The sequence below is a fragment of the Nerophis ophidion genome, linkage group LG01 (genome assembly GCF_033978795.1).
Source record: "Nerophis ophidion isolate RoL-2023_Sa linkage group LG01, RoL_Noph_v1.0, whole genome shotgun sequence".
Classification (NCBI taxonomy): Eukaryota; Metazoa; Chordata; class Actinopteri; order Syngnathiformes; family Syngnathidae; genus Nerophis; species Nerophis ophidion.
This window is the reverse complement of record NC_084611.1, coordinates 77,683,145-77,696,615: the sequence shown is the minus strand read 5'-3', so window position 1 is coordinate 77,696,615 and position 13,471 is coordinate 77,683,145. Positions and strand designations below refer to the sequence as shown.

The window sequence follows — 13,471 nt, the reverse complement described above, 5'->3', positions numbered from 1 at the left end:
TTAATTAAAATGTAAGTAAAATACAAAAATGTGTCATTAAATGTCGTTTAATGATAGTGGATGTATATATCTTTTTTATGTATTTAATTATTTTAAAATGTATGTAATAGTTTCAATATTAACTAATTCACATTTTAATTATACATGTTATGTTTTATGTATCATGTTTTAATGAATGAATTCATGATTTAATCATTTTACTGTTTAAAGGCCTACTGAAATGAGATTTTCTTATTCAAACGGGGATAGCAGGTCCATTCTATGTGTCATACTTGATCTTTTCGCGATATTGCCATATTTTTGCGGAAAGGATTTAGTAGAGAACATCGACGATAAAGTCCGCAACTTTTGGTCGCTAACAGAAAAGCCCTGCCTTTACCGGAAGTCGCAGACGATGACGTCACCCGTTGAGGGCTCCTCACATTTTTTTCCAACAAAAAGAGCTATTCGGACCGAGAAAACGACAATTTCCCCATTAAGTTGAGCGAGGATGAAAGATTCGTGTTTGAGGATATTGATAGCGACGGACTAGTAAAAAAAAAAAATTGCATTGGGACGGATTTAGATGTTTTTGGACACATTTACTAGGATATTTCTGGGAAATCCCTTTATCTTTTGTGTTGCTAGTGTTTTAGTGAGTTTAATAGTACCTGATAGTCGGAAAGGTGTGTCCACGGGTGTCTTGAAGCCAGTGTTTGATGGAAGTCGACGGCAGCTGTATGGACGGCACAAGCTCAGCTGATCTCCGGTAAGTGGTGACTTTTTACCACAATTTTCTCACCGAAAACTGCTGGTTGACATTTGGTCGGGATCCATGTTCGCTTGACCGCTCTGATCCATAATAAAGCTTCACCTCCGGGAATTTTAAACAAGGAATCACCGTGTGTTTGTGTGGCTAAAGGCTAAAGCTTCCCAACTCCATCTTTCTACTGTGACTTCTCCATTATTAATTGAACAAATTGCAAAAGATTCAGCAACACAGATGTCCAAAATACTGTGTAATTATGCGGTTAGAGCAGACAACTTTTAGCTGTGTGTGTGCGCAGCGCTAGTATTTCCTTACAGTCCGTGACTTCACGCGTACACGTCATCATTCCGCGACGTTTTCAACAAACTCCCGGGAAATTTAAAATTGCAATTTAGTAAACTAAAAAGGCCGTATTGGCATGTGTTGCAATGTTAATATTTCATCATTGATATATAAACTATCGGACTGTGTGGTCGGTAGTAGTGGGTTTCAGTAGGCCTTTAATGATGTATTTATTTCATGAATCTGTTGTGGCAGCGCTTCATAAATGTATTTTATCTGTCAAACTCACCCATCAAAGTTAGGGGGCGGGACTGGCTCAAATCTAGTCCAATGATTGCTTAGGTCTGAAAATAAATGAATAAAGTACTGCCACAAAGGTTTAATGATTAAAATAAATCCATCCATCCATCATCATCTTCCGCTTATCCGAGGTCGGGTCGCGGGGGCAGCAGCCTAAGCAGGGAAGCCCAGACTTCCCTATCTCCAGCCACTTCGTCTAGCTCTTCCCGGGGGATCCCGAGTGTTTTAGTGTTTTAAAATAAATTACTCAGGAAATTTTGGAATGATTAAACCATTAAATGATTGATTAAAACATGAAATAATTAAATTGTTAAATACATGAATTAAAAATAAATACATAATTATTAAATATTTTAGTTGAATACATTTTTAAAGTATCTATTATGAACACATTTATGACTTTTTTTTTTAAAGATATATTTATTTATTTCATCCTGTCCGTTTGACCGTGCATACTTTCCCAACTGTGATAATGACTTTTCTTCTTGTTTCAGATTAATCTTTTGCTAAAGGAGTACCTGACCTCAGGAGACGTGTCGGAGGCGGAGCGCTGCCTACGAGAATTGGAGGTCCCCCACTTTCACCATGAGCTGGTCTATGAGGTATCAAAACACGAGGCTAACATGCTGAGCAACAACCCATCATGTCACTGTCATCGAGGTTTCAGTTAGACAAGATTGCTCTTTGGCGTTTGATATTCAGTCCTCTCGTGTACTGTAAATAAGACCACCCACAATTTGGAAGCAGTTGTAAGTATGATGCGGTGCAGTTGTACACCATTGCAAACTACTACCACTGTGACTAACTTATGTTTTAATCAATAACTTTCTGCCAAGTGTCCGTCAAAGTCGACAAAATCAAAACATTTTTAATGTGTGATAAAATTACATTGCGCCTGTGTATCTAATCAAGTGTGTGGTATGTTGGCGCACAGAACAGCAGGAGAAAAAAAAAAAAAAAAGGAAGTCCTATTGTTCAGTTTTCTGCCAAGGACATGGTGTGTGTTTTTTTTTTTTGGCAGGGACGAAACTCCCTTTGCAAATGTACGAGCCCATTTTTATCAATCCAAAATAAATCGGGAACATTGTGTGGCATCATCTTTGCCTGCCGATGTAACTAACTGTAATTTTGGGAGTGGGTGTTTCTGAATAATTTGAAGTAGCTCTGAAATACTTCTCGATGTATACAGTACTTTGCAAAGGCCCCCCACAATAAACGTGTTATTTTCGCAATGGAAAAAGTGACTATAATTAATATTGAGGTAAATGGTGAATAATTTGTAAATAATGAAAAAAATATTATGTACTGTATTTTCCGGACTACAGTCCACCGATGTATAAGACTCACCCACTAAATTGTAGGGAAAAAATTGCTTTTCCTATATTTTAGCCGCATTTTATGGCACTTGGTCTTCACATGAAACTATAACCGAAATAATACATTAGTTCAACAGTTTGTAGTGTGACATATGTATAATAAATGACCAAATACGGTGGGGCAAAAAAGTATTTAGTCAGCCACCTATGTGCAAGTTCTCTCACTTAAAATGATGACAGAGGTCTGTAATTTTCATCATAGGTACACTTCAACTGTGAGAGGCTGAATGTGAAAAAAAAAATCCAGGAATTCACATTGTAGGAATTTTAAAGAATTTATTTGTAAATTATGGTGGAAAATAAGTATTTGGTCAACCATTCAAAGCTCTCACTGATGGAATGAAGTTTTGGCTCAAAATCTCACGATACATGGCCCCATTCATTCTTTCCTTAACACGGATCAATCGTCCTGTCCCCTTGGCAGAAAAACAGCCCCAAAGCATGATGTTTCCATGGTGTTCATGGAATGCAACTCAGTATTCTTCTTTCTCCAAACACGACGAGTTGAGTTTATACCAAAAAGTTCTATTTTGGTTTCATCTGACCACATGACATTCTCCCAATCCTCTGCTGTATCCATTTTGGTATAAACTCAACTCGTCATGTTTGGAGGAAGAAGAATACTGAGTTGCATCCCAAGAACACCAAACCTACTGTAAAGCATGAGGGTGGAAACATCATGCTTTGGGGCTGTTTTTCTGCTAGGGGGACGATTGATCCGTGTTAAGGAAAGAATGAATGGGGCCATGTATCGGTGAGTCCCACCGTAGCCGATGACGGGCTTTGGCTGGCGGCGGCACATCTCGCGGGCTGGATTTTGGTTGCTGGCGGGCAGTATCTGGCCCGCAGGCCGTAGTTTGGGGACCCCTGCTGTACGGTGTCCTTGAGTTCCCAGGAAGACGCCTTATAAGTAAAATGTATTGGGGGGTTTTTTCGGCAACATAATATAAATAGGAGTGTTACATTACACAATGAAAACAAATTATGTTTAATAGCATAAACCCTTAAAGGCCTACTGAAATGAGATTTTCTTATTTAAAGGGGATAGCAGGTCCATTCTATGTGTCATACTTGATCATTTCGCGATATTGCCATATTTTTGCTGAAAGGATTTAGTAAAGAACATCGACGATAAAGTACGCAACTTTTGGTCGCTAATAAAAAAGCCTTGTCTGTATTGGAAGTAGCAGACGATGTGCGCGTGACGTCACATTGTTTATAATCATAGCCTCAAGCCGCAAGAGCTATTCGGACCGAGAAAGCGACGATTTCCCCATTAATTTGAGCGAGGATGAAAGATTTGTCGATGAAAAACGTTAGAGTGAAGCACAAAAAAAGATGTAATTAGACACATTTACTAGGATAATTTTGGAAGATCCCTTATCTGCTTATTGATATAAACTATCAGACTGCGTGGTGGGTAATAGTGGGTTTCAGTAGGCCTTTAAATAACAGCCTCATCATGTCATCCCTGATTAATAAAGCAACAACGCACGTGTCAACTTTTGTGCCGAACTCGAAATGCAACACATGACAACCATTTTGCCTTTTTAGGCTGTAGTAATGGTGCTGGAGTCCAAAGGGGACACTGCGAGCCATATGATGATAAAGCTGCTGCAGTCCTTCTGGAAAACAGGCCTCATCACTGTGGACCAGATGAACAGGGTCGGTATAGCCTTGTGTGAATATGTAATCGTTCTGTAACGAACACGCTCTTCAACACGTTTTCCTTCTCCGCAGGGCTTCCAGCGAGTCTACGATGAGCTGCCCGAAATAAGCCTCGACGTTCCACACGCCCACTCCATCATGGAGACGTTTGTGGACCTCTGCTACCAGGAATCTGTTATCACCAAGCAGCTAAGAGACGACTGCCCCTCCAGGTTTGTCACTGCGACTTTCAAATCCTAACAAGTCCACCGTTTTGACTTAAGAATTTGGCTTGATTAGTCTTGAAAAATTCTGCATTGGAGACCAAATGACATGACTTAATACCAGGGGTGTCCACTTTTTCCAATTAGGACCACTAAAAATAATTAAGGGTGTGAATTTATTTATTTAATAATATCAATCCAGTGTCTAAGATATGCAAAGCTATAAAATAGGTGGGGGGAGAAAATTTCAGTAGTGGTTTATTCTGTCATTTTGACCTGAAATTTACAATTTGGCCTTCCTAAATGATCACAGTTAACCTGTATGATCAAATTAATCCTTAATAATGTATTCAATAATAATATACACAATGCTTAGCCAATGTAAGGTTCATGACAGGAATGGTAATTACCAAAAACACCCATTTTTCCGTAATAGTTATTACATACAGCTCTTCACCCAAAATTACATTTTATTACTAAAATATCATTATTAGTATTATTGTTTATTATAATAGTGTTCATAGTAATAACTACAGTGCTAATGAATACAATAATTAGTAATTATCAAATATATGGGGCGGTATAGCTCGGTTGGTAGAGCGGCCGTGCCAGCAACTTGAGGGTTCCAGGTTCGATCCCCGCTTCCGCCATCTTAGTCACTGCCGTTGTGTACTTGGGCAAGACACTTTACCCACCTGCTCCCAGTGCCACCCACACTGGCTTAAATGTAACTTAGATATTGGGTTTCACTATGTGCTTTGAGTCGAGAAAAGCGCTATATAAATATAATTCACTTCACTTCAATAGGTTGTGTTGGATCCACAATGGATTGAACTTTCACAGTATCATGTTAGACCCGCTTGACATCCATTGCTTTCGGTCCCCTAGGGGAGGGGGGGGTTGCCCACGTATGCGGTCCTCTCCAAGGTTTCTCATAGTCATCATTGTCACTGTCACCGACGTCCCACTGGGTGTGAGTTTTCCTTGCCCTTATGTGGGCTCTACCGAGGATGTCGTTGTGGTTTGTGCAGCCCTTTGAGACACTGGTGATTTAGGGCTATATAAATAAACATTGATTGATTGAATAACATGAACATTATTATTTTTAATGATAATAATAACTGTAATGATGGTGATAACAACAGTAATTCCATCCATTTTCTACCGCGTATTCTCTTAGGCTCCAGTGCCCCCCGTGACCCCGATCTCAGCTACAATTGGTTGGAAGGCGGTGTATACCTTGGACAACCTTTTTGCAAATATAAAAGGAAATTATAATTTCTGGATTCATTTGTCAAAGTATGGTTAGTAAATAAGTGAATTGTACATTTTTTTTTATGAAGACCAAATGAGAATATTTCTAAATTACAGGTGTAATTCTAGGGAAAATATCATTATAAATAAAGAATTTGGGTTACCGTGTGTGAATAATTAAACGCAATGAATACGAAAAGTTAAACAAATAACATGAACATCTTTATTGCCAAACAAGCTTTGGAGAGATTTCTAAAATATTAATTTTTGTTTTTGATGACCATTGGCATGAATACGTTTGTTAAGCACTACATATTTATTATGATGGGTGTATTAAAATTTTTATTTTTTAAAAATATATTACCGGTAAATGTAAATGTTGTCATCAAAATGAATACATAATCCGTTATATGCGACCGTCATACATGCCAAATATGCATTTGTTTATGTGGAGTATTACTCCATCCATCCATCCATTTTCTACCGCTTATTCCCTTTTGGGGTGGCGGGGGGCGCTGGCGCCTATCTCAGCTACAATCGGGCGGAAGGCGGGGTACACCCTGGACAAGTCGCCACCTCATCGCAGGGCCAACACAGATAGACAAACAACATTCACACTCACATTCACACACTAGGGCCAATTTAGTGTTGCCAATCAACCTATCCCCAGGTGCATGTCTTTGGAAGTGGGAGGAAGCCGGAGTACCCGGAGGGAACCCACGCATTCACGGGGAGAACATGCAAACTCCACACAGAAAGATCCCGAGCCTGGATTTGAACCCAGGACTGCAGGACCTTCGTATTGTGAGGCAGACGCACTAACCCCTCTGCCTCCTTAAAGGGTTTTTTTTTGTGAATTTATCATTATTTTATATACATAAATTTATGTTGCAGATTGAATACAGAAAGTTAACAAAAGTATTAGTTATAGCTGTGGTGCAGTGGAAGAGGCGTGCGCAACCCAAGGGTCCCTGGTTCAATCCCCACCTATTACCAACCTCGTCACGTCCGTTGTGTCCTGGGCAAGATACTTCACCCTTGCTCCTGATGGGTGCTGGTTAGCGCCTTGCATGGCAGCTCCCTCCATCAGTGTGTGAATGTGTGCGAATGGGTAAATGTGGAAGTAGTGTCAAAGCGCTTTGAGTACCTTGAAGGTAGAAAAGCGCTAAACAAGTACAACCCATTTATCATTTATTGATCATTTAAATGGAGAAGGGGCAGGATTAAATAAACATCGCTTCTTCCTGCTCCTTTTCGGACGTGTTTAACTTGGTATGATACTGTAAATATGCCTTAAATACTGTTAAATCTGGATTCCACGTTCGACATACACATAAAAAGCATTTTTCCATACATATACGTCTTCTGGGACTATGTGAAGAGTTACAGTATTCCAGTGGTTATTAAACCTTTTGCACCAAGTACCACTTCAGAAAACACTTAGCTCTCCAAGTGCCACCATCATTACCAACATTAAAATACAGCGGCATATTAGGCCCAAATATTCATTAAAAACCAGGCACAGGGTTTATTTACCAAATATATTATCGTTGGTCACTGTAATGTTACACAGTTTGAATAGTCACACTGTGTTTAAATATTTACTTAAATGATTATTTGGCATACCCTTAGATCAGGGGTCGGCAACCGCGGCTCTTTAGCGCCGCCCTAGTGGCTGTCTGGAGCTTTTTCAAAAATATATGAAAAATGGAAATGATGAGGGGAAAAAAACATATTTTTTGCGGATGAGACCGCAAACCGCGCATCTCTAGTACACATTGCATTGCGATGCCTCATTTGTAGCTATATTTGAGCTCATTTAGTTCCCTTTAAGTCCTCATAATTCAATTTATATCTCATGACACACTATCTGTATGTAATATGGCTTTTAATTTTTTGCGGCTCCAGACAGATTTGTTTTTGTATTTTTGGTCCAATATGGGTCTTTCAACATTTTGGGTTGCCGACCCCTGCCCTAGATGAAGCCCAGGTACCACAGTTTGAGAATCACTGCAGTATTCACAATATTTTCTGGGAGTAAAATGACTCAAAATCTATAGCAACTTTTCCAAAAAACAAAGGCTTAAAGCCTTTTAACCCACAAATGCTCCTAACACACTAATAGCCATGTTGTTTGATCATTGCATCATGAAAAACCTCTTCTTTGCTGTACAGTGCATTAGGTTCCTGCAACATGCTTTTCATATTTTGCTCCACCAGAGGGCGGAAGCGTTTCGTAAGCGAAGGCGACGGAGGCGTGATTAAAAACTAATCCACTCATTGAAGACACAACTCAGGAGGAGGAGAAGTGGTACGTGATACCTCTGCGTATAATCTGGACAGGAGGCTGCAAGTTCCTCCCTTGATGACATCATCATCATCATCATCATCACACAGCTTTTGGTGCAAGGAGACCTAAGAGCTCCACTTTCCCTTCATCTTGTTCATCACTCTTTTTGAGCTTTTTTTTTGTAAGAGTGATCCTATTTTTGGGGGGTTGAATCCCTCACACCTCTCTTGTTACCCAGCGTTTTTGTACCTGGTAAATAATTCAAGTCACAGCTTCAAAAGAAGGGAAGCGGACCTATTGGGTGTGTTGGAGATAAACAAAGGTGTTTTTCCTCTTGCATTGCGTCACCAAATGTAACTTATCAGGCTTTATAAATGGACAAAGCACTTAAGAAAGCATACTATCCAGTCAGTGAGCACTTTGTAATGCAGCTCACCAAAGAGGATCAAAGCATCGTATTTTTTCCAACCCCAAATTCAAACAAGTGCTTGTAATGTTTTGGTTTTTTTTGCTAAGCAAAAGGTGTTTGGGCGGTGATTTGAATATCTTGCATCAGGGGACACATATTGCAAGAACGTTCTGAAAATTGACAATACATTGGGTGTGTGGTGTTTAAAGGCTGCGGGGGGATGAGCAAGTCAGCAGGTAAATGCAAAGCGAGAGAGAGCCAGGCTGGAAAGTGTTTAAACATGCAATCTGTTCATGTCTGTGCGTTAGCAAAAAGCCTTTTGGTTGTGTTCAACATTCAGACTTCACTGCTTTTCTGTCTGTAACCGTTTTACTTGTTGACCAAAGTTTATGTATAAAAAAATGTTATTTCATTCATTAAAAAGGCAACACGGGAATGTTTCAGTATTTGTTCATGGAAAATATAATCTGTAAAATATTTGTAAAAAGGGAATTTTGGACGTACGGAGGAGAACATGTGGATACGAATCATGTTATTCAAGGATACTATTAAACTGATTAAAGGGCGTAAAATATATTTAAACATTTTTATATTTATAAAAATATATGTAAAATATTTTTCCGAAATAAAGTCTTTTTGTCATGATAAATACAGTAAATGTATGTGTGTTAGTATATGTATGTATTCACATATATATATATATATATATATGTGTGTATATATATATATATATATATATATGTGTATATATATATATATATGTATATATATATATATATATATGTGTATATATATATATATATATGTATATATATATATATATATATGTATATATATATATATATATATGTATATATATATATATATATATATGTATATATATATATATATATATATATATGTATATATATATATGTGTGTGTGTATATATATAAAGTTTGATCATATTAAGCCTATACTGGCTCACCAGCACTGGCTTCCTGTGCACTTAAGATGTGACTTTAATGTTTTACTACTTACGTATAAAATACGACACGGTCTAGCTCCAGCCTATCTTGCCGATTGTATTGTACCATATGTCCCGGCAAGAAATCTGCGTTCAAAAGACTCCGGCTTATTAGTGATTCCTAAAGCCCAAAAAAAGTCTGCGGGCTATAGAGCGTTTTCCGTTCGGGCTCCAGTACTCTGGAATGCCCTCCCGGTAACAGTTCCAGATGCTACCTCAGTAGAAGCATTTAAGTCTCACCTTAAAACTCATTTGTATACTCTAGCCTTTAAATAGACTCCCTTTTTAGACCAGTTGATCTGCCGTTTCTTTTTCTCCTCTGTCCTCCCCTCCCTTGTGGAGGGGGTCTGGTCCAATGACCATGGATGAAGTACTGGCTGTCCAGAGTCGAGACCCAGGATGGACCGCTCGCCTGTGTATCGGTTGGGGACATCTCTACGCTGCTGATCCGCCGCCGCTTGGGATGGTTTCCTGTGGACGGGACTCTCGCTGCAGTCTTGGATCCGCTTTGATCTGAACTCCCGCGGCTGTGTTGGAGCCAATATGGATTGAACTTTCACAGTATCATGTTAGACCCGCTCGACATCCATTGTTTTCGGTCCCTTAGAGGGGGGGTTGCCCACATTTGAAGTCCTCTCCAAGGTTTCTCATAGTCATCATTGTCATTGGCGTCCCACTGGGTGTGAGTTTTCCTTGCCCTTATGTGGGCTCTTCCGAGGATGTCGTAGTGGTTTGTGCAGTCCTTTGAGACATTTGTGATTTAGGGCTATATAAATAAACATTGATTGATTGATTGATATATGTATATGTATTTCCAAAAGTATTTGGCCACCCACCAAAGTGATCAGAATTCGGTGTCCTAATCACTTGGCCCAGCCACAGGTGTATATAATCAAGCACTTAGGCATGGAGTCTGTTTCTATAAACACTTGTGAAAGAATGGGCCGCTCTCAGGAGCTCAGTGATTTCCAGCGTGGAACTGTCATAGGATGCCACCTGTGCAACAAATCCAGTCATGAAATTTCCTCTCTCCTAAATAATCCAAAGTGAACTGTCAGCTTTATTATGAGAAAATGGAAAAGTTTGAGAATAACAGCAACTCAGCGCATCGTGCAAAGAGGTCGCCAACTTTCTGCACCGTCAGTTGCTACAGAGCTCCAAGCTTAATGTGACCTTCCAATTAGCCCACGTACAGTACGCAGAGAGCTTCATGGAATGGGTTTCCATGGCTGACCAGCTGCATCTAAGCCATACGTCACCAAGTCCAATGCAAAGCGTGGGATGCAGTAGTGTAAAGAACGTCGCCAGTGGAGTCTTGAGCAGTGGAGATGCATTCTCTGGAGTGATGAATCACGCTTTTCCATCTGGAAATCTGATGGACAAGTCTGGGTTTGGAAGTTACCAAGAGAACGGTACATTTCGGACTGCATTGTGCACAGTGTGAAATTTGGTGGAGGAGGAATTATGGTTGTTTTATAGGAGTTGTGCTTGGCCCCTAAGTTCCAGTGAAAGGAACTTTGAATGCTCCAAGATACCAATACATTTTGGACAATTCCATGCTCCCAACCTTGTGGGAACAGTTTGGAGCGGGTCCTTTCCTCTCCCAACATGACTGTGCACCAGTGCACAAAGCAAGGTCCATAAAGACATGGATGATAGAGTCTGGTGGGGATGAACTTGACTGGCCTGCACAGAGTCCTGACCTGAACCCGATAGAACACCTTTGGGATGAATTAGAACGGAGACTGAGAGCAAGGCCTTCTCGACCAACATCAGTGTTTGACCTCACCAATGCACTTTTGGAAGAACGGTGGAACATTCCAATAAACACATTCCGCAACCTTATGGACAGCCTTCCCAGAAGAGTTGAAGCTGTATTAGCTGCAAAAGGTGGACCGACATTATATTGAACCCTATGGGTTAGGAATGGAATTGCACTTCAAGTTCACATGTGAGTCAAGGCAGGTGGCCAAATACTTTTGGCAATATAGTGTATATGTAGTAGAACATGTGGACAAGAATGGCATTATTTATTCAAGGATATATTAAACTGATCAAAGGGGGTAAAACATCCATCCAGCCATCGATTTACTACCGCTTGTCCCTTTCGGGGTCACGGGGGTGCTGGAGCCTATCTTACCTGCATTGGAGCACCCTGGACAAGTCGCCACCTCATCGCAGGGCCAACACAGACAACATTCACACACTAGGGTCAATTTAGTGTTGCCAATCACCCTATCTATGAAAAAATGTTTTTTTTAATTTACTAAATATTTTAATATATATAAATATGTTCATATTTTTTTCCAAAATCAAGTCATGCCATAATAAATGCATATTTATATATATATAGTGTTTATGTATGTGTTTATGTATTAGTGCTGTAAAAACATGGCGCGTGTTCACTGTGATTAAGGAAAGGAGTCTAACCGTCACAATAGTTTTGAATTATAATAAAATATCTTATTTGTAAAAAGCACTTTACATTGAGTAAACAACCTCAAAGTGCTACAGTGTATTAATTTTTTTAAATAAAAATATAATACAAATAAAAATAAAAACTAGAATAGCCTAATAGCTAGAAATGGTATGCATATATCTAAAAAAAAAAAGGGCTTTTTTTTTTTTTAAAACAAAGGGTTTTTAAGCCTTTTTTTAAAACCATCCACAGTCAATTACAAGATACACATCCATCATGGGGCGGTTTAGCTCAGTTGGTAGAGTGGCCGTGCCAGCAACTTCAGGGTTCCAGGTTCCATCCCGGCTTCCGCCGTCCAAGTCACTGCCGTTGTGTCCTTGGGCAAGACACTTTACCCACCTGCTCCCAGTGCCACCCACACTGGTTTAAATGTAACTTAAATATTGCAATATCTAATCCAGGGGTCACCAACCCGGTGCCCACGGACACCAGGTAGCCCGTAAGGACTAGATGAGTAGCACGCTGGCCTGTTCTAAAAATAGCTCAAATAGCAGCACTTACCAGTGAGCTGCCTCTATTTCTAAATTTTTTCTAGCAAGCTGGTCTCGCTTTGCTCGACATTTTTAATTTTAAGACAGACAAAACTCAAATAGAATTTGAAAATCCAAGATAACATTTTAAAGACTTGGTCTTCACTTGTTTAAATAAATTCATTTATTTTTATTTTTTTCTTTGCTTCTTATAACTTTCAAAAAGACAACTTTAGAGGAAAAAATACAACCTTAAAAATGATTTTAGGATTTTTAAACACATATACCTTTTTACCTTTTAAATTCCTTCCTCTTCTTTCCTGACAATTTAAATCAATGTTCAAGTTTTTTTTTTTTTTATTGTAAAGAATAATGAATACATTTTAATTTAATTCTTCATTTTAGCGTCTGTTTTTTCGACAAAGAATATTTGTGAAATATTTCTTAAAACTTTTTATGATTAAAATTCCCCCAAAAATATTCTGGCAAATCTAGAAAATCTGTAGAATTAAATTAAAATCTTGATTTCTTTTAAAATTTTTGTTCTGGAAAATCTAGAAGAAATAATGTTTTGTTTTTGTTAGAAATATAACTTGATCCAATTTATTATATATTCTAACAAAGTGCAGATTGGATTTTAACCTATTTAAAACATATCATCAAAATTCTGAAATTAATCTTAATCAGGAAAAATTACTAATGATGTTCCATGAATTATTTTGTTTTAATTTTTTCAAAAAGCTTTGAATTAGCTAGTTTTTTAAAGAGTCGAAATTAAAGATAAACTATGTTTCAAAATTTAATTTTCATTTTTTTCGTGTTTTCTCCTCTTTTAAACTGTACAATTAAGTGTTTTTTCATCATGTATTCTCTAAAAAAAACTTCAGTAAAAGGAAAAAAAAATTACAACGGAATGACGGACAGAAATACCCTTTTTTTTTCATATATATAGATTTATTTATTGAAGGTAAATTTAGCAAATTGGC

At 38.5% G+C, this 13,471-nt stretch overlaps 1 protein-coding gene across 2 annotated transcripts in view; it reads left to right on the top strand.

Annotated features, from left to right (window-relative positions):
- Positions 1-8,966, top strand: part of pdcd4a (programmed cell death 4a) — a 41,459-nt gene extending 32,493 nt beyond the window's left edge. Inside the window, exons 8-11 of one of the 2 annotated variants that reach the window (XM_061912222.1) lie at positions 1,825-1,932; positions 4,261-4,371; positions 4,447-4,586; positions 8,052-8,966. In XM_061912222.1, coding sequence (XP_061768206.1) covers positions 1,825-1,932; positions 4,261-4,371; positions 4,447-4,586; positions 8,052-8,103 — 411 coding nt within the window. In that variant the 3' untranslated portion in view covers positions 8,104-8,966. Of the gene's footprint in view, positions 1-1,824; positions 1,933-4,260; positions 4,372-4,446; positions 4,587-5,757; positions 5,995-8,051 lie in introns of those variants that run through there. The other variant, XM_061912229.1, reaches the window with a different exon arrangement.
- The last annotated feature ends 4,505 nt before the right edge of the window (positions 8,967-13,471 follow it).